The sequence below is a fragment of the Malus sylvestris genome, chromosome 15, assembly GCF_916048215.2.
Source record: "Malus sylvestris chromosome 15, drMalSylv7.2, whole genome shotgun sequence".
Taxonomy (NCBI): domain Eukaryota; kingdom Viridiplantae; phylum Streptophyta; class Magnoliopsida; order Rosales; family Rosaceae; genus Malus; species Malus sylvestris.
In genome coordinates this window covers 6,539,005-6,561,804 of record NC_062274.1, presented here as the reverse complement: position 1 = coordinate 6,561,804, position 22,800 = coordinate 6,539,005, and the positions used below count along the sequence as shown (strand labels likewise).

The window sequence follows — 22,800 nt, the reverse complement described above, 5'->3', positions numbered from 1 at the left end:
GTTTGGATTTTTTTCGATGATTGATGCTATAGAGAGATCACATTTTATAGACCGCAATATATTTATTCACAAATTACATGATCCCCAATATCTTTACTCAAAAATTACAAATAATTTGGATTGTTCCCCACAATTACATATAATCTCTTTATTTTCTAATCAAACTCTCACTTGACATCATATATCAAGCACTTGGGAAAACCAACTGGGCAAAGTTTCTGTACAAACTACAAAGAGATTTGTATTACAAATTCAAACATATTTGCATTGCCTATGTATTTCATATTTTGGAATTACACGCCTGGATTTATCGAAGAAGAACCGAGACATTCCCTTATCATCTCTTGAATCTTTCTCTTCATTAGCTTGTCTTTAACACCAGCAAGCATGTTCCGGTAGAACTTTTCCAGCCTGACGAGATTGGCCCGATCTGCTGACTCTAACATGTTCTCCCATTCCTTTGCAATGTCATAAGTACCCGAGTTCTGCAACGAGACTGGAATATCCTGCTCTTTAAAAGGTTTTCCGAATATTGAACCATGAAGTATGCCAGTATACTTTTCCATGACTGAAAGTTTTGACTGCAGAAGCTTCATCTCTTCCATTGCCAAAGACAACCTGTTCTCTTCTTTGGCGTCTTCTGTCAAATTTCTTTCACCAGTGTTATCTCCGTCATCAAGAGGCTTTTTCTTATCGACAGTATTGAATTCTTCTTGCTTGAAATCATCTGCAAGCGGAGGCCACAAGACAACAGCAGGAGAATAACAGTCAGTTGTCTTACCATTTCCGAGAACCCCACTCCTTCCTCTCCCCCATGACCAAAGTTTAAATCCATCATTTGCAACCACAACAGTATGGGCAGCCCCACAGACAACTTGGATTGGATCCTGAAATTTTGCGCCATTCAATTCATTAATCTGTAGGGGAGAAATGGCATCCCCCGAATCAGTCCTACTAAAACTCGCATCTGGGCATAGGCCAAGACCCTTCTCCATTCCCCATGACCACACATCTCCCGCAGACGAAACAACACTAGTGTGAAATAAGCCACAGTCAACAGACACCAGATATACGTACTGTGGCAATTCTTTCACAGGTTCAGGAGACAATCCACTTCGGGTGGTTCCATGCCCGAGCTGCCCATTTTCTCCGAGGCCAAAAGTCCAGCACATACTTTCCAATGTGTCACTTGGCCTTTTTTTGTGGGTGAGCAAAGCCGTGTGAAATGCCCCACATGCTACCTCATAAACTGCGAAAGAGGATTCGTGATCAAAAGGTTCTACTATTTGGGGACGACTCCTGCTCTCTTTATCCCCCAGGCCTAACTGGCCATGGCTGTTACCGCCCCAAGAGAAGCAAACAAGATCTTCACCTTTATATGTTTCTTCGGCAGAAACCAGGGCCACAACGTGCTCATTTCCACATGCCACCTTCACAACAACGTGGCCATGGAAATCCCAAACAGGAGTTGGGGTGAAACTGCTCACCAGAGAGAACCCACCTTCATTGCTGCTGCTTTCATGTGGGAAATTTCCCCACACCCAAAGGGTACCTAGATTATCAATTGCTAGGGACGTCATTCCTCCAGCTTTAACAGAACAAACCTGATGCAAAAAAAGCATGTAAGGTTCTTATCTTCATCAGGTATTTATTTCGGTGAATACAGTTTTCTTCAATACCTTAAGTGGCACTTCACTCTCCGTTGCAGATCCCCCAACAAGAAACTGCTCCAGCAAGCAGGGCACCAAAGAATTTTCTCCGTTTACACCCAGTTGGCCATCCATTTAACAGTCAAGAACTTAAACAATATAAACGAGGAGCAAACACAAAGGCAAATACTAGGGATTCAATTTCCATAAGTAAGTTATTTCGTTGCATTGAATTAATAATTAATATGTAACCCCATAATGAAGGATACAGATGTTGTAACCCCAGCACCAAACCGATCCATCATCTGCCACCACAAAACTAAAGTTAGAACACAGCAGAATCATGTCTAGCGTTCGATTATTTCATTGTTGTATTACTTCAATCTTCGAACTAGATTCCGGCTAAACCTATTCCCAGATGCATGTTCTTGGCCCTGATATCTAACTTATTGACTAAACACTAACCTGTATAGTTGGTTTATTTATATTATCATCATGAAGTTTGTCAAGGAACAAAACCCCATCACTGTAACAAACAAAAACAAAAGAGCATTTTAAATGCCAATAGCACCCAGTAAAAACTTCAAATTTGCCTTCTATGTATGCAAATGGAGGACAGTAATGAGCTTTTAATAAGAAAATATTTAAACTACTCTAATCTACGGGAAGCGGGATTCAAACTTTGGTGCAAGAGGACCGGCACACCGCCCTATCCAACCGGCCTAACCCACTACTGAGGAAAGTTGTGAACTTTAACCATCAGAATTAATCACACATTAAACGGTAGAAAACACCAAAATCTGATCAAAATCTGAAAACTGACCAGCAAGAGCAAGACTGTGGTAGGCACCGGCTGCAACTCCCACAAATTTGAGCCCCGTTCCTTTTGCACTGCGAGGATCATTGAACTTGATTCGGACAGGGAAGAGCTCGTCGGATTCTGAACCGGTCCCGAGCCTCCCAAACATGCCTCTTCCCCACGAATACACAAACCCATCGCCGGTGAGAGCCAGAGTGTGTGATTCGCCGGCGGCCACCGCCACCACCTTGCGAGACAAGTTGCGGCCGTGCGGAGGACTGGCGCTTTCCTCTTCCATTTTTGGAGCTGGAGAGACCCAGAAGATAAGGTGTTTGAGAAAATGCCGATGAAAAAAGCAGAGGTCTTTTTCTTTTGCAGGAATTTCTCTGTGCAATGACCCTGCTGACCAGATGTATGACAAAATGCCAGTGAGAGTTACCCCTTATATGCTAAAATTTTGAGAGATATGTACTACCTATGTGACAGTTGAGCACATTTTAACCGTAATATTTTCTTATTTGGAATTTCCCACGCTTTTTACGCACTCGTGTTTATTTATTTATCTCATTTTTATTTATTTATCCAATCTAAATATTATTAATTGATAAAATAAAAAATAAAATTGTTTTTTTTTTGTTGATGACCGACAAATCGTCCTTTTGTACATTCGGTATAATATGAGGCGGTATTGTATTTTGACAGCTCGATGATCACAACGAACTTCTCTTTTGTTATTGTCCTTATTGTTTGTTATTATGACTAAGGACTTAAAAGAAGGTGACGAAAACACCTGAAATTTCCATGCAATTACGAGCAACCAATTGAAAAACACCGTAAATCAAATGTGAAACAAAAATAAAACTTGGGTCTTGTTCAAGGTGACTTTAGTCGACCTTGATAATGCTAATCTATTTCTTGATTTGTAGTGTGAAGTTGTGATTGTCAGATGCTTAACTGGAATTAAGAAGCTTATCCACTTAATTCTGTTTCTTGTCAAACAATTGATCATTATATTTGACTAAATCTGTCACAACTGAATGTATAGTTAACTTCTTGCTTAATCAACAATTCGAGACATGTCAATTCATTTCACAATACAATGAGAGATTCTGCCATGGCATCGAATATACATTTCTTTTTCTATAAGGCGTAACGAGTCTGTATACTAAGTGACACGACATATTTTCTTTCACATTAGAATGTGCATGAATTGGTCAGCATCCATCTCTTTCATTAAGCAATACTATAGTTTCATCAAATTTATGCAAAAAACACTTATTTTGTCATTTTCTTTCAAAATACTCGTAATTTTCGTTATTTTTACACTTATCTTTTTGGGATAAAATCTAACACTTCTCATGCCTGCTATGTAGACAGTAATATGAAAATTGAAGACAATATTTGTTCGAGTAATTAATAGTAAACACTTGGCCATCTCTTCGAGATTTTTGTTAATTTTCAAGTTTCCCCTGAGCAATTTGTCATTTCCTTTTCAAATCTACATAATCCCTCAATCTATTTACAATTATAAATCATCCCTTCTAATAATTTAGTTTAATTTACATTAGAAAGATTATTTGGATCGATCAACGATTACCATATAGACCCTCATCAGCATTGTCAATGTCATCTTGATCATGATTAGTGGCATAATAAGCAGCCAAATTCAAGTACTTATCCTGTTCCATAATCCTATTAATATCCTTCAACCTTGCCCTACAAATCACACAATTCGCCGACCTTCTCCCGCTGCTCCGCTTCCACTTCATCAAACACTCTTCGTGAATAGGGTTTCTGCACGCCCCGCAAGCCACCACTCTCTCCTCCCTTCCCGCCATCTCCTCCAAACAAATAGGGCAGCTCCTCCCCTCTTCAATCTCCAGGTCATGGCGTGGCCTTGTTGTCGACGAAGATTCCTGAAAAAACAGCTGATGAAACCTCTCTCGAAGGCTGACAGCCGCCAGTGATTCCGGCAGCATAGGCAGCCCTAAGAGGCGGCTGACCTGGCACGACCGCAGCGTCTTCCTCCTCAGACACGCGTCATCGAGGGGGAGGCCCAACACTCGAAGGAACACGAAGAGGATGTGCTTGCATGGGGTTGTACGGTCAGGGCACGTGCATGAAGGGGTGGCGGATAAGGAGACAGCGTACACATTCCCCGAGGCACCTAACACAAAAAAGTTGGATTCGCGGTGGTGAAGGAGTCGGAGGTTGTGGTGCAGGGCTCGGAGAATGCGGTCGGCGAAGGGCTGCGTGGGTATGATACGTGTTCGCGGCCGCTGGGCCAGGCGGTGGTTTTGTGGGGAGGAGTTGGAGGCGACGGACTCCATTAGGGCAGTTACGCATGCAGTTAGGGTGGCAGTCGGAAATGTGATTGTATTGTTGGAGAACAAAAAATGTGAGAAATGGGAAAGAACTGTTTGTTATGTGGGAATGGTGGGATTCTTTGTGTGAGATGGAGGAGTACGTGAGGGATAGCGGGAGGGTAGGGAATTGGATTGTGATGGTAGTAAAGAGCTACATAATAGCTAGCTGTAATACTGTTATAAGTTTGTTACAGTTGTCCATGTAACTAATCCTAGTTTAGTTAGTTAACTAAGCTTAATTAGTCACTAAGCTATTTTACAGAAGTGTATATAAACCTGATTGTAATTCATTTTGATTAAGAAATGAAATACAGAACATTATTTCACATATGGTATCAACCGCCTTTCTGCTCACGCACCGATCCTACCTTCCTCTGCAATTCTTCATCTCTCTGATCGCATTTGCTTCAATCTTTGCGTTTCTTGCTTGAGTTCTTGATAGATTTCATGGCGTCTTCTACCTCTTCGCCTGTAGATCCAGAAATTGTTCCTCCACCGCCTGCTTCGATGAACCCTAATTCTTCCAATTCTTCTCTGGTTTCTTCGATTTCCATCCAGAACATCAGTTGTATGGTTCCTACAAAGCTTAAGAAGGATAATTATCTGGCTTGGAGAGCTCTCTTTGCTCCGATCTTTCGCCGATACAAGCTTACCGGGATTATCGATGGATCTGAGAAATGTCCACCGCCATTTCTTTCTGATCATTCTGGTGTGGCTTCTGCAATTCCTAACCCTAATTTCGAGATCTGGTATGAAAAGGATCAAAATATCCTAATTTGGTTGAATTCTACTCTTTCTGAAGACTTAATTCCGTTTACCGTCGGTGTCACTTCATCTCGAGAATTATGGCAGAATCTTGAACAGCGTTTTGGTGGAGTCACGGCTGCTCACATTCATCAGCTCCGCTCGCGTCTTCATGCTCTTCAAAAAGGTGATCTCTCAGTTTCTGATTATCTGCAGCGTATCAAAGGTATATCAGATGCTCTTATGGCTGCCGGAGCCCCAATTTCTGAATCAGATCTCATTGCTGTCACGCTTAATGGTCTCTCTGATGATTATGAATCATTCATTGATTCTATCATGCTTCGAATTTCATCTACTTCCTTAGATGAGCTTCATGGTCTTCTAATGAACAAAGAACTTTTTATGTTTCGGAAGAAGAAAGCTCATTCATCTGCTGTTGCAGAACCATTCCAAGCCTTTGTTGCTCAACCTTCACAATTTCAGCATGGTCTTTTACCTACGCCCTCCTTCTCACAAGCATATGGCACTGGTAATCACCCCAATTTTCAGCGCAACAATCGTAATCGGGGTAACTTTCAGAAAAACAATCGAGGCCGTGGCAATTATCGTGGAAATTACAACAATTATGGCACTGGTAATGGTCCTTCTAATCGATATTCTGGCAACTTCACTCGTAATTTTGGTGGTTACGGTCGCAATTCTGGCCCTCGGTCTCCCTGTCAAATCTGCAATTCCTTTGATCATGAGGCTATTGATTGTTATGCTCGAATGAATCATGCTTTTGCTGGCAAAATTCCACATGCTCAGCTTGCTGCTATGTGTGTCAATACTGCTTCTTCTTCCCAGTCTCCATGGCTCCTGGACTCTGGAGCTACTGCGCATGTTACTAATGATATTGCCGCAATCTCTTCTCCCACTCCGTACTCTGGTGAAGATAAAGTCTATGTTGGTGATGGTAAAGGTATGGCCATTCACCATATAGGCTCCTCTGTTCTTCAAACTCCTCATGCTAATTTTCGCTTAAATAATGTTCTTCATGTCCCAATGATGCAATTTAATTTGCTTTCTGCGTATCAGTTTTTAAGGGATAATTATTGCTCCTCAACCCTTGACTCTGATGGTTCTGTTATCAAGGACCGTTCCACTGGGAAGATGCTTTTTCGGGGCCCGGTTAAGAATGGTTTCTATCCCTTACAAGGCCAACCACTCAAAGCTTCACCTACTGTTCTAGTTAGCACATAAGTTTCTTTACAGCAATGGCATAACCGGCTTGGTCATCCCTCCCCTGCTATTCTCCGAAGGATTCTGCATACTACTAAACTTGTTCCTGCTCGTTCTGCTTCTGTTTCATTTTTTTGTACAGACTGTGCCATTGGCAAAATTCACAAATTGCCATTTTCATCTAGTACTTCTACTGTCTCTCGTAGCTTGGAGTTAGTTCATTGTGATGTCTGGGGTCCCTGTCCAGTTTCATCTCTCAGTGGTTATAAGTACTATGTACTCTTTGTGGATGAATTTAGCAAATATAGCTGGTTGTTTCCTTTAAAAGCAAAATCTGAAGTTATGTCTATCTTTGTAACTTTCAAATCATATGTTGAAAACCTTCTTGGGAATAAAATCAAGACTTTCAGATCTGATTCAGGGGGTGAATTTACAAGTTCTGCATTTTGTTCTTTTTTACACAAGCATGGTATTTCTCGTCAACTTAGCTGTCCTCACACACCTGAGCAAAACGGATGTGTGGAACGCAAGCACTGACATCTCACTGAGACTGCCAGGACACTTCTTGTTCGTTCTAAGGTTCCACACAGATTCTGGGTAGAGGCATTCTCCACTGCTCTATATCTTATTAATCGGATGCCTATTTCTGGTTCTTACAAGTCTCCATGGGAAATTCTCTTCCACAAGCCTCCTGACTATTCCAAGCTGAAGGTGTTTGGATGCAGTTGCTATCCGTGGCTCAAGCCTTATGTGCATTCCAAGCTGGATGGCAAAAGTACCCAATGTGTTTTTCTGGGATATAGTCTTCAACATAAAGGCTATCGGTGTTTTGATGTTCACTCCAACAGAATTTATATCTCACGGCATGTTATCTTTAATGAAGATCATTTTCCATATAATGATCTTCCTTCACTGCCTACTGGTTCTTCTCAGAGGGATTCTTCTGCTCCATCCCCTATGCCAACTGACTTTCTCCTACCATTTCCTCACCTAAGCTCATCTGTACCTCCAGATTCGTCTTCTCTTCCGGGACAAAGTACACACCTTTCTAGTGATGTTTCTACACCATCTGCACCCCATCATCCACACTCCCCGCAGCCTTCATCACCAATTCCTTCTCAGGAGCATTCCCCTTTGCCTCCTCCAGTTTTGGTTTCAGCTCCTCTCAATCATCATCCCATGCTCACCAGATCTAAAGCTGGCATTTTCAAGCCAAAAGCCTTGGCTGCTACTAAACATCCCCTTGATCCAAGTTCGTTTGTCCCTACCACATTTCTCCAAGCCTCCAAACATGACCACTGGCATAAAGCCATGCTTGAAGAGTTTCAGGCCCTTCACTCCACAGACACCTGGACTCTTGTCCCTTCATCTCCACATCAAAATCTGGTAGGCTGTAAGTGGGTATTTCGTATCAAACGAAAACCAGATGGCTCAGTTGACAGATACAAAGCCCGCCTTGTTGCTAAAGGCTACCATCAACAGGAAGGCATTGATTTCAAAGAAACATTCAGTCCAGTTGCAAAACCGGTTACAATTCGTATTCTGCTCACTCTTGCTGTGCAACATGATTGGTTTTTAAACCAACTTGACATAAGCAATGCATTTCTCCATGGTACTCTTCAAGAAGAAGTCTTTATGCAACAACCCCCCGGTTTCATTGATTCCTCCAAGCCTACCTATGTTTGCAAGCTTAACAAATCTCTTTATGGCTTAAAGCAAGCTCCTCGGGCTTGGTATGATAAGCTTTTTCATACTTTAGTCTCCCTTGGTTTCACAAATTCTCAATCTGATTGTTCCTTATTTGTGAAACTTCAACCCTCTCCTGTGATTGTGCTTGTCTATGTGGATGATATTATGGTCACTGGCCCCAATACTTCTCTGTGTCAATCCTTTATTCATCAACTCAGTTCCTTGTTTCCAGTCAAGGACTTAGGTCCTTTACATTACTTTCTTGGCCTCGAAGTGCACCGATCCTCTGAAGGTATATTCCTCTCTCAACACAAGTATGCTTTGGATCTTTTAGTCAAGACACACATGGACGGCTGCAAGCCCTGTGGTACTCCTTTAGGCACACAGAAACTAGATCATGTTGGTGTTCCATTGGCTGATCCCACTGAGTACAGATCCATTGTCGGGGCCCTTCAGTATCTTACTTGGACAAGACCTGATCTTTCCTTTGCAGTGAATCAAGTCTGCCAATTTCTTCATTGTCCACGGGATTCCCACTTTCAAGCTGTCAAAAGAATCCTCAGATTTTTAAAGGGTACCATTGATCAAGGTATGTGGTTCAAGAAAGGTCCTTTGCATCTTACTGCTTTCTCTGATGCTGATTGGGCAGGTTGTGTCTTTGATCGCCGGTCTACCAGTGGTTACTGCATCTATTTGGGTAGAAATCTAATCAGTTGGAGTGCCAAAAAGCAACATACTGTTGCTCGTTCTTCTACCGAAGCTGAATATCGATCTCTCGCCCACACTGCAGCTGAACTTACTTGGGTGTGCAAAATTTTTCAGGATGTGGATTTCCTTCTTTCTACTATTCCTAAAATCTGGTGTGACAACATCTCTGCGATCTCTTTGGCTTCTAATCCGGTTTTTCATGCTCGCACAAAGCATGTGGAACTTGATTATCATTATATTCGTGAACTTGTTCTTGCCAAACTGCTTCGTGTGCACTACATCCATACTCACCATCAGGTTGCTGATATTCATACCAAATCACTGTCTAAAGCTCGGTTTCGGTTTCTTCAGTCCAAGCTTTCTCTCGGTCCTCCTCCGATCAGCTTGAGGGGGTGTAAAGAGCTACATAATAGCTAGCTGTAATACTGTTATAAGTTTGTTACAGTTGTCCATGTAACTAATCCTAGTTTAGTTAGTTAACTAAGCTTAATTAGTCACTAAGCTATTTTACAGAAGTGTATATAAACCTGATTGTAATTCCTTTTGATTAAGAAATGAAATACAGAACATTATTTCACATAGGTAGACCCTCAAGCCACGTTATAGGGCAACCATTTGTTTTCTGCACTTGCAAATTGGTCTCCAAGACTATTTATTTTCTGTAATGCATTAGCTAGCACCCAAAAAAGTGAGCCTATATAACTCTAAATTCTTACCAACCTTTTGTATATACTTTCTCTTTGGACGATTCTTGCGTTCCCCGCTTGGGAATGCACATATTCCACCACTTCGGTCCTTTTTTTTTTTGTTTGAACAAGCCTCGGGTGTCCCCTAGAGTACACGCAACATATTATAGTAAGAAAAGATTATTAACATTATAGGTTACAAACACATATGAGTTAGGTCAGTTGGTTAAAACTATATGACAATGTATGTACGGTGACTTAGGTCCACATGTTGGTTCTTTTGGGCCTACACCCATAAAGTTTTGTGAGTTTGAACGACTGAGGCCCTAAAGAAACAAAAATATTTGTATTTTTTTTTTTTTTTTTGTCGAACGAAAGATTTTGTTAGATTAACTATCGACGGAGTTCAAGCTCACGCCGTCATGCAAGAGTTCAACGCCTTTCAACCACTAAGACTTTAATTACATCTAATACTCTTGAAACTCAAATTCGTTCTCATAGGGATTCTCAAATCTTGTCCGTTTATCGTACATCATGTGGCTAATTTTTGTAAAGTATTATTCATATTTAATTTTAAATAAAAGTATTTAAAATGATTTCTGACCACACGATGTACGATAAACGGACACAATTTTGAGGATCCCGGGGATCCTCATTCTTTAAATTCAATTTATTTCTCTAGAATATCTACCGTCTACCCTTACTATTCCGTTAAAAAAAAGGCATATTTGTCGATTTACCTCATGAACTTGTATAGAGCTGCCAATTTCCCACCTAAACTTTAATTTTAGCTGATTACCCCCTTGAACTTTTATAATTTCCCAATTTCCCCATTGAACTTTAATTTTAGCCGATTATTCCCTTGAACTTTTATAAATAGCCAATTCCCCCCTAACGTTAGATTTTAAAAAATTTCATAAAAAATTTCATCCATCTTGATCACGAAAACAACTATATGAGGGCAAAAACAATTAAAAAACGGATGGATGAAAAATTGAATGAAAGTTTTTAAAATCTAACGCCGAGGGGGAATTGGCTAATCATAAAAGTTTAGGGAGGTAATTAGCTAAAATTAAAGTTCAATTGAGAAAATTGGCATGTTCATACAAGTTTAGGGACAAATCAACAAATACCTCTAAAAAAAACTAACGAAAAGTCCAAAAAACTTTAGTTTTAACGAAAAATGACAAATAAAGGTGTAGTGAATAGTACCAGGAAAGGTAAAAATGTGGTTTTTCGTTAAAAGTGAACAATACCATAAGTGTTTCGTTAAAACTCTCTTAAAAAAAAGGGTTAAAACTGCTTTGTTGGCACGAAAAGGGCCCACTTTTGCTGAATTGGTCAAGATAAAATGAAAACGGTAAAAGGAGTTAACCCTATGACATCCCTCACCTTACCTTGACCTTACCCTCATCCTCCGGCTTACAAGCCCACCAAAAATCCCTCTGCTTCTCTCAGAGCACTGAGCAGTTTACTCTTCGTCTTCGTTGCTCTCAACTCAAACCACTGAACGAAACCCATGTTTCGAAACGCTTCTCAGCATCCAAACAAGGTACTACTTGTTATCTTTCCTTCCAATTTCATCACTTTTACTTCTCCTTCTCTCGTTTTTGGTTCCAAATTTTCTGGGTTCGGTTTTCTGAATTTTCCGGGAAAATGGAGAACACACGGATTTCCCAGCTTCCAAATAGAAAATATTGCTTCTTTTTTCATATGGGTCAATCAGAAAGTTTGAAAGAGCCCATATTGTTGTATTATAAATTTATAAGTTTGGTTCAGTGAGAATTTCTTCTAGTTATTATGACCCAAGTAACAAAATTAAGAGAATTTCAATTTCATAGTTCGTTTTCTTATCCTAATTTGCTAACTTCCGGAATTGGTATCGATTTTACTGTCATGGGTGTTACTGAATGCAGCCACAGAAGCAAGAAAGAGAATGGTTGGCAGTGAGCTTTAAGCCAGAGAACTTCATTCCAGGAGTTGTCATTGGCTTCATCCTTGGGTTGTTGCTGGATTTATCACAGCCCGGTAAGGGTCGATCAAAGAAGAACACTGCTTCGGTAGGCCAGCTCCAACAGCGGAGTTTGGTCACAAGCAATGTCAATGGTGGTGAAGAACTTAAAATGGTTTGTCTTTGGAGCCTCATGTTCTTAAAAATTAATCCTATTGAGTTGTTATGCTATTGGCTTATTCGCTTTTGAATAATCGTTGCGTGGAATAGTGTTATTGTTGGTTTATTGCATAATTGCATTCTTAATATTTGTTAACATGATGCATAGGCCTAATTATAGAGGGTCTGGTTTTTTTTATCATTGAGAAAACTTGATGAATGAATTTGTTTAATTATGTCAGAATCTCGTTGGCCAGGGCGATATAGACAATAGACAAATAAGTATGCTCTTTAAATCGCGTTGTGTCATTGTGTGTCGATGAGTAAGGTTATTTAGTGGCATCGATAATGAGATGCAACAATAACAAAGTGGAACTCATGAATTTGGGAGCAACTTTCCCTAATGATATTTTATACAACAACAACAACAACAACAACAACAAAGCCTTTTCCCACTAAGTGGGGTCGGCTATATGAATCCTAGAACGCCATTGCGCTCGGTTTTGTGTCATGTCCTCCGTTAGATCCAAGTACTCTAAGTCTTTTCTTAGAGTCTCTTCCAAAGTTGTCCTAGGTCTTCCTCTACCCCTTCGGCCCTGAACCTCTGTCCCGTAGTCACATCTTCGAACCGGAGCGTCAGTCGGCCTTCTTTGCACATGTTCAAAATCACCGGAGCCGATTTTCTCTCATATTTCCTACAATTTCGGCTACTCCTACTTTACCTCGGATATCCTCATTCCCAATCTTATCCTTTCTCGTGTGCCCACACATCCCACGAAGCATCCTCATCTCCGCTACACCCATTTTGTGTACGTGTTGATGCTTCACCACTCAACATTCTGTGCCATACAACATCGCTAGCCTTATTGCCGTCCTATAAAATTTTCCCTTGAGCTTCAGTGGCCTACGACGGTCACACAACACGCCGGATGCACTCTTTCCATCCAGCTCGTATTCTATGGTTGAGATCTCCATCTAATTCTCCGTTCTCTTGCAAGATAGATCCTAGGTAGCGAAAACGATCGCTTTTTGTGATCTTCGCTAGATTGCTCCGGTCATTAGTGTGGATAAGTATATAAATGGATAGAGATAGGAAAGCAAACACAAGATGTACGTGGTTCACCCAGATTGGCTACGTCCACGGAATAGAAGAGTTCTCATTAATTGTGAAGGGTTTACACAAGTACATAGGTTCAAGCTCTCATTTAGTGAGTACAAGTGAATGATTTAGTACAAATGACATTAGGAAATATTGTGGGAGAATGATCTCGTAATCACGAAACTTCTAAGTATCGGAGTGTGGTGTCGTCTTGACTTGCCTTATCTGTCTCATAGGTAGATGTGGCATCTTCTCTGGAAGTACTCTTCCTCCATCCAGGGGTGGTATCTTTAACTAGTGGAGATGCACAAGGTAATGTATCAATTTCACTTGAAGCTTACTTGTAGTTTCAAGCTTGGTCAAGCGCGATACAAACCATGTAGTAGGAGTCCCCCAAGTCGCCGAGCTAGGGGGTCTGCTGAAAGAGGTGACAGACAAGGTAAGCAATCAGAGCTCCGACTGATTGTTCACCTTCTCCCCATCTTGCAGCAGCATGAAGGATAAAGAGAAGAAAAATGAGAAGAGATGATATGAGATACTTTTGCTTTTGAAGAAGTAACTTTCCACAGGCTTATTCTTGAACTGAGCTGGAGGGTTTTCTGGTTTCCTCCAGAGTATAAGGCCGACTGAAGAATTTGAGGGTCAAAACAAGTCCATCAAATCTAGAGTACGTTCCACCCTGCTGATATGGGATACTTTTGCTTTTGACAGAGTAATGAATGTATCGGCACGTGTGCTGTTACGCTTGTCTCCACATGCTTCCTTGTATCCTTCACACTTGCCCTATCTGTTCCTCAAGCAGATGCGGAATCTTCCCTGGAAACATAAGATGTTGAAGATGAGTACTCGAGAGCAATGCCAGGTAAGTAATCAGGTAAGGGGTTCCAGGCAGTCAGTTCCTAGCTGGAAGCTTGATTCCAAGTGCTGACTGATTGCTCTCTTTCTCCTTGTCTTGCAGGTAAAAACAAGGCCAAAAGAAAAGACAGAGAAAAAGCATGATATGGGATACTCTTGCTTTTAACCCTGATGATATGAGATATTCTTGCTCTAGTATAGCTTGTTTGCAGAGGTATTATCGGGGGGAAAGAAAGCTGAATATTTCGAAAGGCTTCGTTGGGAGTGCCCTCTCAGATATGATGAAGGGTTGAGCATATTTGCAGGTCTGCCTGTCCGTTGGGGATGGAGGTCGACATATATAGGAGTCTCCCTAACAACAAGTAGTAATGCTATTCCTTTACCCTGCTTGGTCATAGCACGGTAGTGGGAGTTGCCAGTTTCACATGTTTTAACTCTGTCAGAGCACTTTGAAAAAGTGGTCTGTGGTATCTGGCTCTCGAGATTCGGAGAACGATGCCTCTTCGATTTTTGAGAAAGCAATCATGCTGGGGGTATGACTCTCGAGATTCGGAGAGCAGTGTCTCTTCGATTTTTAAGGAAGTAATCATGTTGGGAGTCTGACTCTCGAGATTCGGAGGGCGGTGCCTCTTCGATTTTGGAGCAAGCAATCTTGTTGGGAGTGTTGTCTCGAATGTGAGTAAAGGTTGGGCATGTTTGCTAGTCTACCTTGCCACGAAGCACAAAGGTTGACACACAGGGACTTTCCAATTATCCAGCAATGGTACTGTTCCTTTACCCTCTCTTCGATTTTGAGAAAGTAGTCATGTTGGGAGTCTGGCTCTCGAGATTCGGAGGACGGTGCCTCTTCGATTTTGGAGCAAGCAATCTTATTGGGAGTGTTTTCTCGAATGTGAGTAAAGGTTGGGCATGTTTGCTAGTCTACCTTGCCACGAAGCACAGAGGTTGACACACAGGGACTTTCCAATTATCCAGCAGTGGTACTGTTCCTTTACAGTTGTGGGTAATAATATGGTAGCTAGACCTTCAAAATTTATGTGTCTAAACTTTTGTTAGTGCTGTTTCTTTGCTATTCTTTTACCTTTCTTGGTCAGAGCGATGTAGTGGGAGCTGCAAGCTTCACGTGCTCAACTTTGGCAGAGAACTTTGGCAAAGTTATTTGTGGTACCCATGAGCTATTGTTGTGTGTGGGAAGTGGGTGATTGAACAGTAAGATTCATGTGCTTTCTACTTCACCAGAAGTCTTCGACAGAATGCCCATAATTTCTGCAAAGCTGAGTGTGCGTGTGACAGGTGCTGACAAGGCTAGAAAAGTAGGTGCCTCTTCGATTTCTGAGATCGGCCCTCGTGGTCTCTGAGCAGCCCAGCTTTTGAGAAAGCGAGCGCCTCTTCGATTGATTCGGAGAACGATGCTTCATCGATTTTTGAGAAAGCAATCATGCTGGGGGTCTGGCTCTCGAGATTCGGGGAGCAGTGTCTCTTCGATTTTTGAGAAAGTAATCATGTTGGGAGTCTGGCTCTCGAGATTCGGAGGGCGGTGCCTCTTCGATTTTGGAGCAAGCAATCTTGTTGGGAGTGTTTTCTCGAATGTGAGTAAAGGTTGGGCATGTTTGCTAGTCTACCTTGCCACGAAGCACAGAGGTTGACACACAGGGACTTTCCAATTATCCAGCAATGGTACTGTTCCTTTACCCTCCCTTCGATTTTTAAGAAAGTAGTCATGTTGGGAGTCTGGCTCTCGAGATTCGGAGGACGGTGCCTCTTCGATTTTGGAGCAAGCAATCTTATTGGGAGTGTTTTCTCGAATGTGAGTAAAGGTTGGGCATGTTTGCTAGTCTACTTTGCCACGAAGCACAGAGGTTGACACACAGGGACTTTCCAATTATCCAGCAGTGGTACTGTTCCTTTACCCTTGTGAATAATAATATGGTAGCTAGATCTTCAAAATTTATGGGTCTAAACTTTGTTAGTGCTGTTTCTTTGCTATTCTTTTACCCTTCTTGGTCAGAGCGATGGAGTGGGAGCTGCAAGCTTCACGTGCTCAACTTTGGCAGAGAACTTTGGCAAAGTTATCTGTGGTGCCCATGAGCTATTGTTGCGTGTGGGAAGTGGGTGATTGAACAGTAAGATTCATGTGTTTTCTACTTCCCCAGAAGTCTTTGACAGAATGCCCATAATTTCCGCAAAACTGAGTGTGCGTGTGACAGGTGCTGACAAGGCTGGAAAAGTAGGTGCCTCTTCGATTTCTGAGATCGGCCCTCGTGGTCTCTGGGGAGCCCAGCTTTTGAGAAAGCGAGCGCCTCTTCGATTTTTGAGATCGGCCTTCGTGGTCTTTGAGCAGCCCAACTTTTGAGAAAGCAAACGCCTCTTCGATTTCTGAGATCAACCCTCGTGATCTCTAAGCAGCCCAGCTTTTGAGAAAGCAAACGCCTCTTCGATTTCTGAGCAGGCGCCTCTTCGATTTCTGAAGCTTCGTCGAGTGCAGATTTTTATAGGGGCTGGCATTAAGTTCCAAAGCACACTTGAATCTCCACCAGTAGAAGCTTCATTCTTGCACTTCTAAGATCTTGATTTGTCCGACCTTTTCTCTCTTCAACACCTTTGAAAATGTCTGGCCCCTCCGACCGTCGTTTTGACTTGAACCTTGTTGAAGAGGCAGCCCCGCCTTCTCCAGACAACATATGGCGCCCATCCTTCGTCTCCCCTACTGGTCCTCTTACCGTTGGGGATTCCGTGATGAAGAATGATATGACCGCTGCGGTGGTGGCCAGGAACCTTCTCACTCCCAAAGATAACAGACTACTTTCCAAACGGTCTGATGAGTTAGCTGTTAAGGATTCGCTGGCTCTCAGTGTTCAGTGTGCAGGTTCTGTGTCTAATATGGCCCAACGCCTATTTGCTCGAACCCGCCAAGTTGAATCATTGGCGGCTAAAGTGATGAGTCTCAAACAGGAGATTAGAGGGCTCAAGCATGAGAATAAACAGTTGCACCGGCTCGCACATGACTATGCTACAAACATGAAGAGGAAGCTTGACCAGATGAAGGAAACTGATGGTCAGGTTTTACTTGATCATCAGAGATTTGTGGGTTTGTTCCAAAGGCATTTATTGCCTTCGTCTTCTGGGGCTGTACCGCGTAATGAAGCTCCAAATGATCAACCTCTGATGCCTCCTCCTTCTAGGGTTCTGTCCAGTACTGAGGCTCCAAATGATCCCCCTCCGGTGCCTTCTCTTTCTGGGGCTCTACCGACTGCTGAGACTTCTCCTAAGCAACCTTTGTGAAGGCTCCCTCTTGTGTGCTTATTTTGACTCATGTATATGTACATATTTGTAGCTTATCGGGGATATCAATAAATAAGCTTTCATTCATTTCAACGTATTGTGTTAAATACACCAAAGCCTTCTTCGCTAAGTTCTTTGAATTTTCTTTTGTTAAAGCTTGTATGTTGAAGCTTTCTGAGTGGAGCATGTAGGTTGGGGTAGTGTTCCCTTAATTTCCCGAGTGAGGAAAACTTCTCGGTTGGAGACTTGGAAAATCCAAGTCACTGAGTGGGATCGGCTATATGAATCTTAGAACGCCATTGTGCTCGATCCTGTGTCATGTCCTTCGTTAGATCTAAGTACTCTAAGTCTTTTCTTAGAGTCTCTTCCAAAGTTTTCCTAGGTCTTCCTCTACCCCTTCGGCCCTGAACCTCTGTCCCATAGTCGCATCTTCTAATCGGAACGTCAGTAGGCCTTCTTTGCACATGTCCAAACCACCGTAACCGATTTTCTCTCATCTTTCCTTCAATTTCGGCTACTCCTACTTTACCCCGGATATCCTCATTCCTAATCTTATCCTTTCTCGTGTGCCCACACATCCAACGAAGCATCCTCATCTCCGCTACACCCATTTTGTGTACGTGTTGATGTTTCACCGCCCAACATTCTGTGCCATACAGCATCGCCGGCCTTATTGCCGTCCTATAAAATTTTCCCTTGAGCTTCAGTGGCATACGGCGGTCACACAACACGCCGGATGCACTCTTCCACTTCATCCATCCAGCTTGTATTCTATGGTTGAGATCTCCATCTAATTCTCCGTTCTTTTGCAAGATAGATCCTAGGTAACGAAAACGGTCGCTCTTTGGTATTTCTTGATCTCCGATCCTCACCCCTAACTCGTTTTGGCCTCCATTTGCACTGAACTTGCACTCCATATATTCTGTCTTTGATCGGCTTAGGCGAAGACCTTTAGATTCCAACACTTCTCTCCAAAGGTTAAGCTTTGCATTTACCCCTTCCTGAGTTTCATCTATCAACACTATATCGTCTGCGAAAAGCATACACCAAGGAATATCATCTTGAATATGTCGTGTTAACTCATCCATTACCAACGCAAAAAGGTAAGGACTTAAGGATGAGCCTTGATGTAATCCTACAGTTATGGGAAAGCTTTCGGTTTGTCCTTCATGAGTTCTTACGGCAGTCTTTGCTCCTTCATACATATCCTTTATAGCTTGGATATATGCTACTCGTACTCCTTTCTTCTCTAAAATCCTCCAAAGAATGTCTCTTGGGACCCTATCATACGCTTTTTCCAAATCTATAAAGACCATGTGTAAATCCTTTTTCCCATCTCTATATCTTTCCATCAATCTTCGTAAGAGATAGATTGCCTCCATGGTTGAGCGCCCTGGCATGAACCCGAATTGGTTGTCCGAAACCCGTGTCTCTTGCCTCAATCTATGCTCAATGACTCTCTCCCAGAGCTTCATTGTATGACTCATTAGCTTAATACTCCTATAGTTCATGCAATTTTGTACGTCGCCCTTATTCTTGTAGATAGGCACCAAAGTGCTCATTCGCCACTCATTTGGCATCTTCTTCGTTTTCAAAATCCTATTGAAAAGGTCAGTGAGCCATGTTATACCTGTCTCTCCCAAAAGTTTCCACACTTCGATTGGTATATCGTCTGGGCCTATTGCTTTTTTATGCTTCATCTTCTTCAAAGCTACAACCACTTCTTCCTTCCGGATTCGACGATAAAAAGAGTAGTTTCTACACTCTTCTGAGTTACTCAACTCCCCTAAAGAAGCACTCATTTCATGTCCTTCATTGAAAATATTATGAAAATAACCTCTCCATCTGTCTTTAACCGCGTTCTCTGTAGCAAGAACCTTTCCATCCTCATCCTTGATGCACCTCACTTGGTTTAGGTCTCTTGTCTTCTTTTCCCTTGCTCTAGATAGTTTATAGATATCCAACTCTCCTTCTTTGGTATCTAGTCGTTTATACATATCGTCGTAAGCCGCTAACTTAGCTTCTCTGACAGCTTTCTTCGCCTCTTGCTTCGCTTTTCTATACCTTTCACCATTTTCATCAGTCCTCTCCTTGTATAAGGCTTTACAACATTCCTTCTTAGCCTTCACCTTTGTTTGTACCTCCTCATTCCACCACCAAGATTCCTTTTGGTGTGGGGCAAAGCCCTTGGACTCTCCTAATACCTCTTTTGCTACTTTTCGGATACAACTAGCCATGGAATCCCACATTTGGCTAGCTTCCCCCTCTCTATCCCACACACATTGGGTGATTACCTTCTCTTTGAAAATGGCTTGTTTTTCTTCTTTTAGATTCCACCATCTAGTCCTTGGGCACTTCCAAGTCTTGTTCTTTTGTCTTACTCTTTTGATATGTACATCCATCACCAACAAGCGATGTTGATTAGCCACGCTCTCTCCTGGTATAACTTTGCAATCCTTACAAGTTATACGATCCCCTTTCCTCATTAGAAGAAAATCTATTTGTGTTTTTGACGACCCACTCTTGTAGGTGATCACATGTTCTTCTCTCTTCTTAAAGAAGGTGTTGGCTAAGAAGAGATCATATGCCATTGCAAAATCCAAGATAGCTTCCCCATCCTCGTTTCTCTCCCCAAAACCATGGCCACCATGAAAACCTCCATAGTTGCCTGTCTCCCTGCCCACGTGTCCATTTAAATCTCCTCCTATAAATAACTTCTCCGTCTGAGCAATTCCTTGCACCAAGTCTCCAAGATCTTCCCAAAATTTCTCCTTCGAACTCGTATCCAACCCTACTTGAGGTGCGTACGCACTAATCACATTGATAAGTTCTTGTCCTATTACAATCTTGATTGCCATGATTCTATCTCCTACCCTCTTGACATCTACAACATCTTGTACCAAGGTCTTGTCCACGATGATGCCAACACCGTTTCTCGTTCTATTTGTGCCCGAATACCAAAGTTTAAACCCTGAGTTTTCTAGATCCTTTGCCTTACTACCAACCCCCTTAGTTTCTTGTAGGCACATAATATTTATCCTTCTCCTCACCATAACTTCCACTACTTCCATAGATTTTCCCGTTAAGGTTCCTATATTCCACGTTCCTAAACGCATTTTGCTCTCTTGAACTCTACCCTTCTGTCCTAGCTTCTTCACCCTCCCCCGTCTAATAGGATCAAAGTACTTCTTTTGTGTGTCCCGGGTAAAGTTGATAGGAGCATATGCTCCCAAACAACTTTGAGTGGAGTCGTTCGAAAAGAAGTTTCTATGGCCCCCTTGCTCATTTAACACTGCATCCGGGTGCCGATGGAGATACAGCGACCCTTGCTCACTTATCACTGTGCTCAGGCCACACAGCGCGCCACTTACGGGTGACGCCCTAGCTTTAGCGCGATTTTGTTCTGGATTCATTTTCATAAGGATTCGACGTGATCATGGAGTGCCGGCTGTCGACTACCTGACGCCCTCCCCCTCCTCCTTTATCCGGGCTTGGGACCGGCCATGTAAAAAAAAAAAAAAAAAAAATTATGACTAATACCTCCATCGAGACCATTTGAGTTTTAGGTGTCGTGGCTCCAGTGGTAGAGAGCATTTGCCGTTACAACTAAGGCCAGAGTCTGAACCTCTGCCTCCTCCTTTGGCCTCTTTTGTACACACAAAGAAAAATGTCTGATTTTTTTGTTTTAAAAAAATGAAAAGTTATAAATAATAAAGAAAGCTACCATCCCATGTTTTGGGGGAACCGTTGTATGTCGCATTTGTGTTTTTCAGGTTTTCTTTCTACCAATGCCAATGAATAGCCATACCGGTATCTCATAGAGGTTGTTAACTTCGTAGTACTATTATCAGATTAGTAATGAATAAATGATTTGAGTTCCTTTGCTTAATAGGTTTCTTATTTTGGTTGTTGATGTATTCTCTGATTTCAAGTGCTGAACTGCTCATGACAGGTACTGGTAGTTAGACGAGACCTAAAGATGACAACGGGTAAAATTGCATCTCAGTGTGCTCGTAAGTACCTTAGATTCTCTACTCTACATATGTTTTTGCATCTAATATTGATTTCTGTGAGAGACTCCCTCTCCCAACCTCAACACCTTATTCTTCGAAACCTTTTGCTGAACCATTTAATGAATATTTCTTTCACAAACTTGCAGATGCTGCCACTGGCGCGTATGCAGAACTGATGCAAAGGTGATTATGAGTGGTTTCTGCTGATTCAGTGGATCCTCTCACGAGTCATATACTTATTTACAAGTTTCATTATATCAACGCTATAACAGTATATATTCACTGCAGCCACAGATCCCTTTTGAGACAGTGGGAGCAATACGGGCAACCCAAAATAGTGGTTACATGCAAGAATCAACAAGAAATGTAAGTTGGTGATGTTGTTCTGAACTTCTGACTTCTAAATAACATAAATAAATACGATTCTATTGGGATGAATTGTGGGGCTAAGATTTTACTCTTTATTGTTATAATTTTGAATTTTCTAAATCAGGAATAAGCTGAAGGAAGCAGCTGAGAACATTGGCATTCCAACTTTTGTCGTTGCTGATGCAGGGCGAACACAGGTAAGATATTGTAATCATGCAAGTACAAAATTTCTCTGAAGTCTGCAACTAGTACGAGAACTGCATATTTGTGAGGAGTATTGGATTTTCGACATATGTGGTTAGCTGCCAATGAATATGAATTTACTTGCAGAAGTTCAAGTACTATTAAGTTGCTAAGTCGTTTCAGATTTAATCTTGAAAAGAAAAGATACGATTATAGCTTTTCTTTTGGCACGGGAATAAGAGTGTAGTTGAGATCTTGACTTTCACTTTATTTTTCCCAGGTTGTGAGTGGATCGAAGACAGTTCTTGCCATTGGACCTGGTATGCATCTCACACTTGGAAATATGTTTTAGATTTTAGAGTACAGAAAAGTCTGACATTACCACATGGCTGTCTAGTGATTATTTAGGCTTTCTACATTACTTGCTTTTAAGTTCACCCATAACTAAATGTATAACCGAAGAACAGCGAGAGGTGTCACTGTCTTCTCATTACTCAGTTTTTGTGCAGGACCAAAAGAATCAGTAGATTCAGTGACTGGGAAACAGGCTCTTCTATGATAGTGCCGTAGAAAGCAAAGGCTTCCTCCATCTTCATGTCTCTCTCGTATTCGTGGGTAGCTTTTTCTTCTTCTTTATTGCTTCTCTAATTGAGGCCCTGAAATGTAAGTCAAGGTGACGGTGGTTGACATCACGTTGCAAGCAGTGGCCGGACGTGATTCTCTTCTCCCTAGTGTTTATCCAAAGGAAAAACGTCGTTAGTTCTCTAGTAGGATTCCATTAAGTTCCCGGTAGACCTAACCCCTCTCCATCCCGGACGGAGGTAAGATAGGAAGGAAAGGTGGCCGTGTAGCTTGTATTCTGATTGGCATGTATTGCTAGACAAATTGTAAAATTTTAGGTCTGTTAATATCATTCATTTCTCTTGACTGCCGAAATGTAGCATGAATTGTGTACACGAAAACTCGTCGATTTGGGCAATGAATCTACTGTTGGTAATTGCTTGTGAAGAATTCAGCCTGAAGTTTT

The 22,800-nt window shown here is 41.9% G+C and overlaps 3 protein-coding genes across 4 annotated transcripts; 1 reads left to right on the top strand and 2 right to left on the bottom strand.

Moving 5' to 3' along the window:
• Positions 1–42: 42 nt before the first annotated feature.
• Positions 43–2,877, bottom strand: LOC126605837 (ultraviolet-B receptor UVR8). The gene is made up of 4 exons (XM_050273288.1): positions 2,473–2,877; positions 1,919–1,954; positions 1,680–1,780; positions 43–1,604 (listed from the first exon to the last, which is right to left on the bottom strand). The coding sequence occupies exons 1-4, from the start codon at positions 2,744–2,746 to the stop codon at positions 294–296; spliced, it is 1,722 nt and encodes a 573-aa protein (XP_050129245.1). The 5' UTR covers positions 2,747–2,877; the 3' UTR covers positions 43–293.
• A 1,016-nt stretch (positions 2,878–3,893) lies between these two features.
• LOC126605835 (uncharacterized) lies at positions 3,894–4,939 on the bottom strand. Its single transcript, XM_050273284.1, has one exon. It carries the CDS (start codon positions 4,776–4,778, stop codon positions 4,035–4,037), a length of 744 nt encoding a protein of 247 aa, XP_050129241.1. The 5' UTR covers positions 4,779–4,939; the 3' UTR covers positions 3,894–4,034.
• A 6,314-nt stretch (positions 4,940–11,253) lies between these two features.
• Positions 11,254–22,770, top strand: LOC126605836 (uncharacterized). Of its 2 annotated transcripts, none has more exons than XM_050273286.1 (8): positions 11,254–11,414; positions 11,779–11,988; positions 21,161–21,221; positions 21,368–21,404; positions 21,510–21,587; positions 21,715–21,787; positions 22,054–22,093; positions 22,283–22,770. In XM_050273286.1, the coding sequence occupies exons 1-8, from the start codon at positions 11,382–11,384 to the stop codon at positions 22,330–22,332; spliced, it is 582 nt and encodes a 193-aa protein (XP_050129243.1). In that variant the 5' UTR covers positions 11,254–11,381; the 3' UTR covers positions 22,333–22,770. The 2 variants fall into 2 exon arrangements, with proteins under 2 accessions (XP_050129243.1, XP_050129244.1); XM_050273287.1 differs by lacking the exon at positions 11,254–11,414 and adding an exon at positions 11,436–11,671.
• Positions 22,771–22,800: the final 30 nt, after the last annotated feature.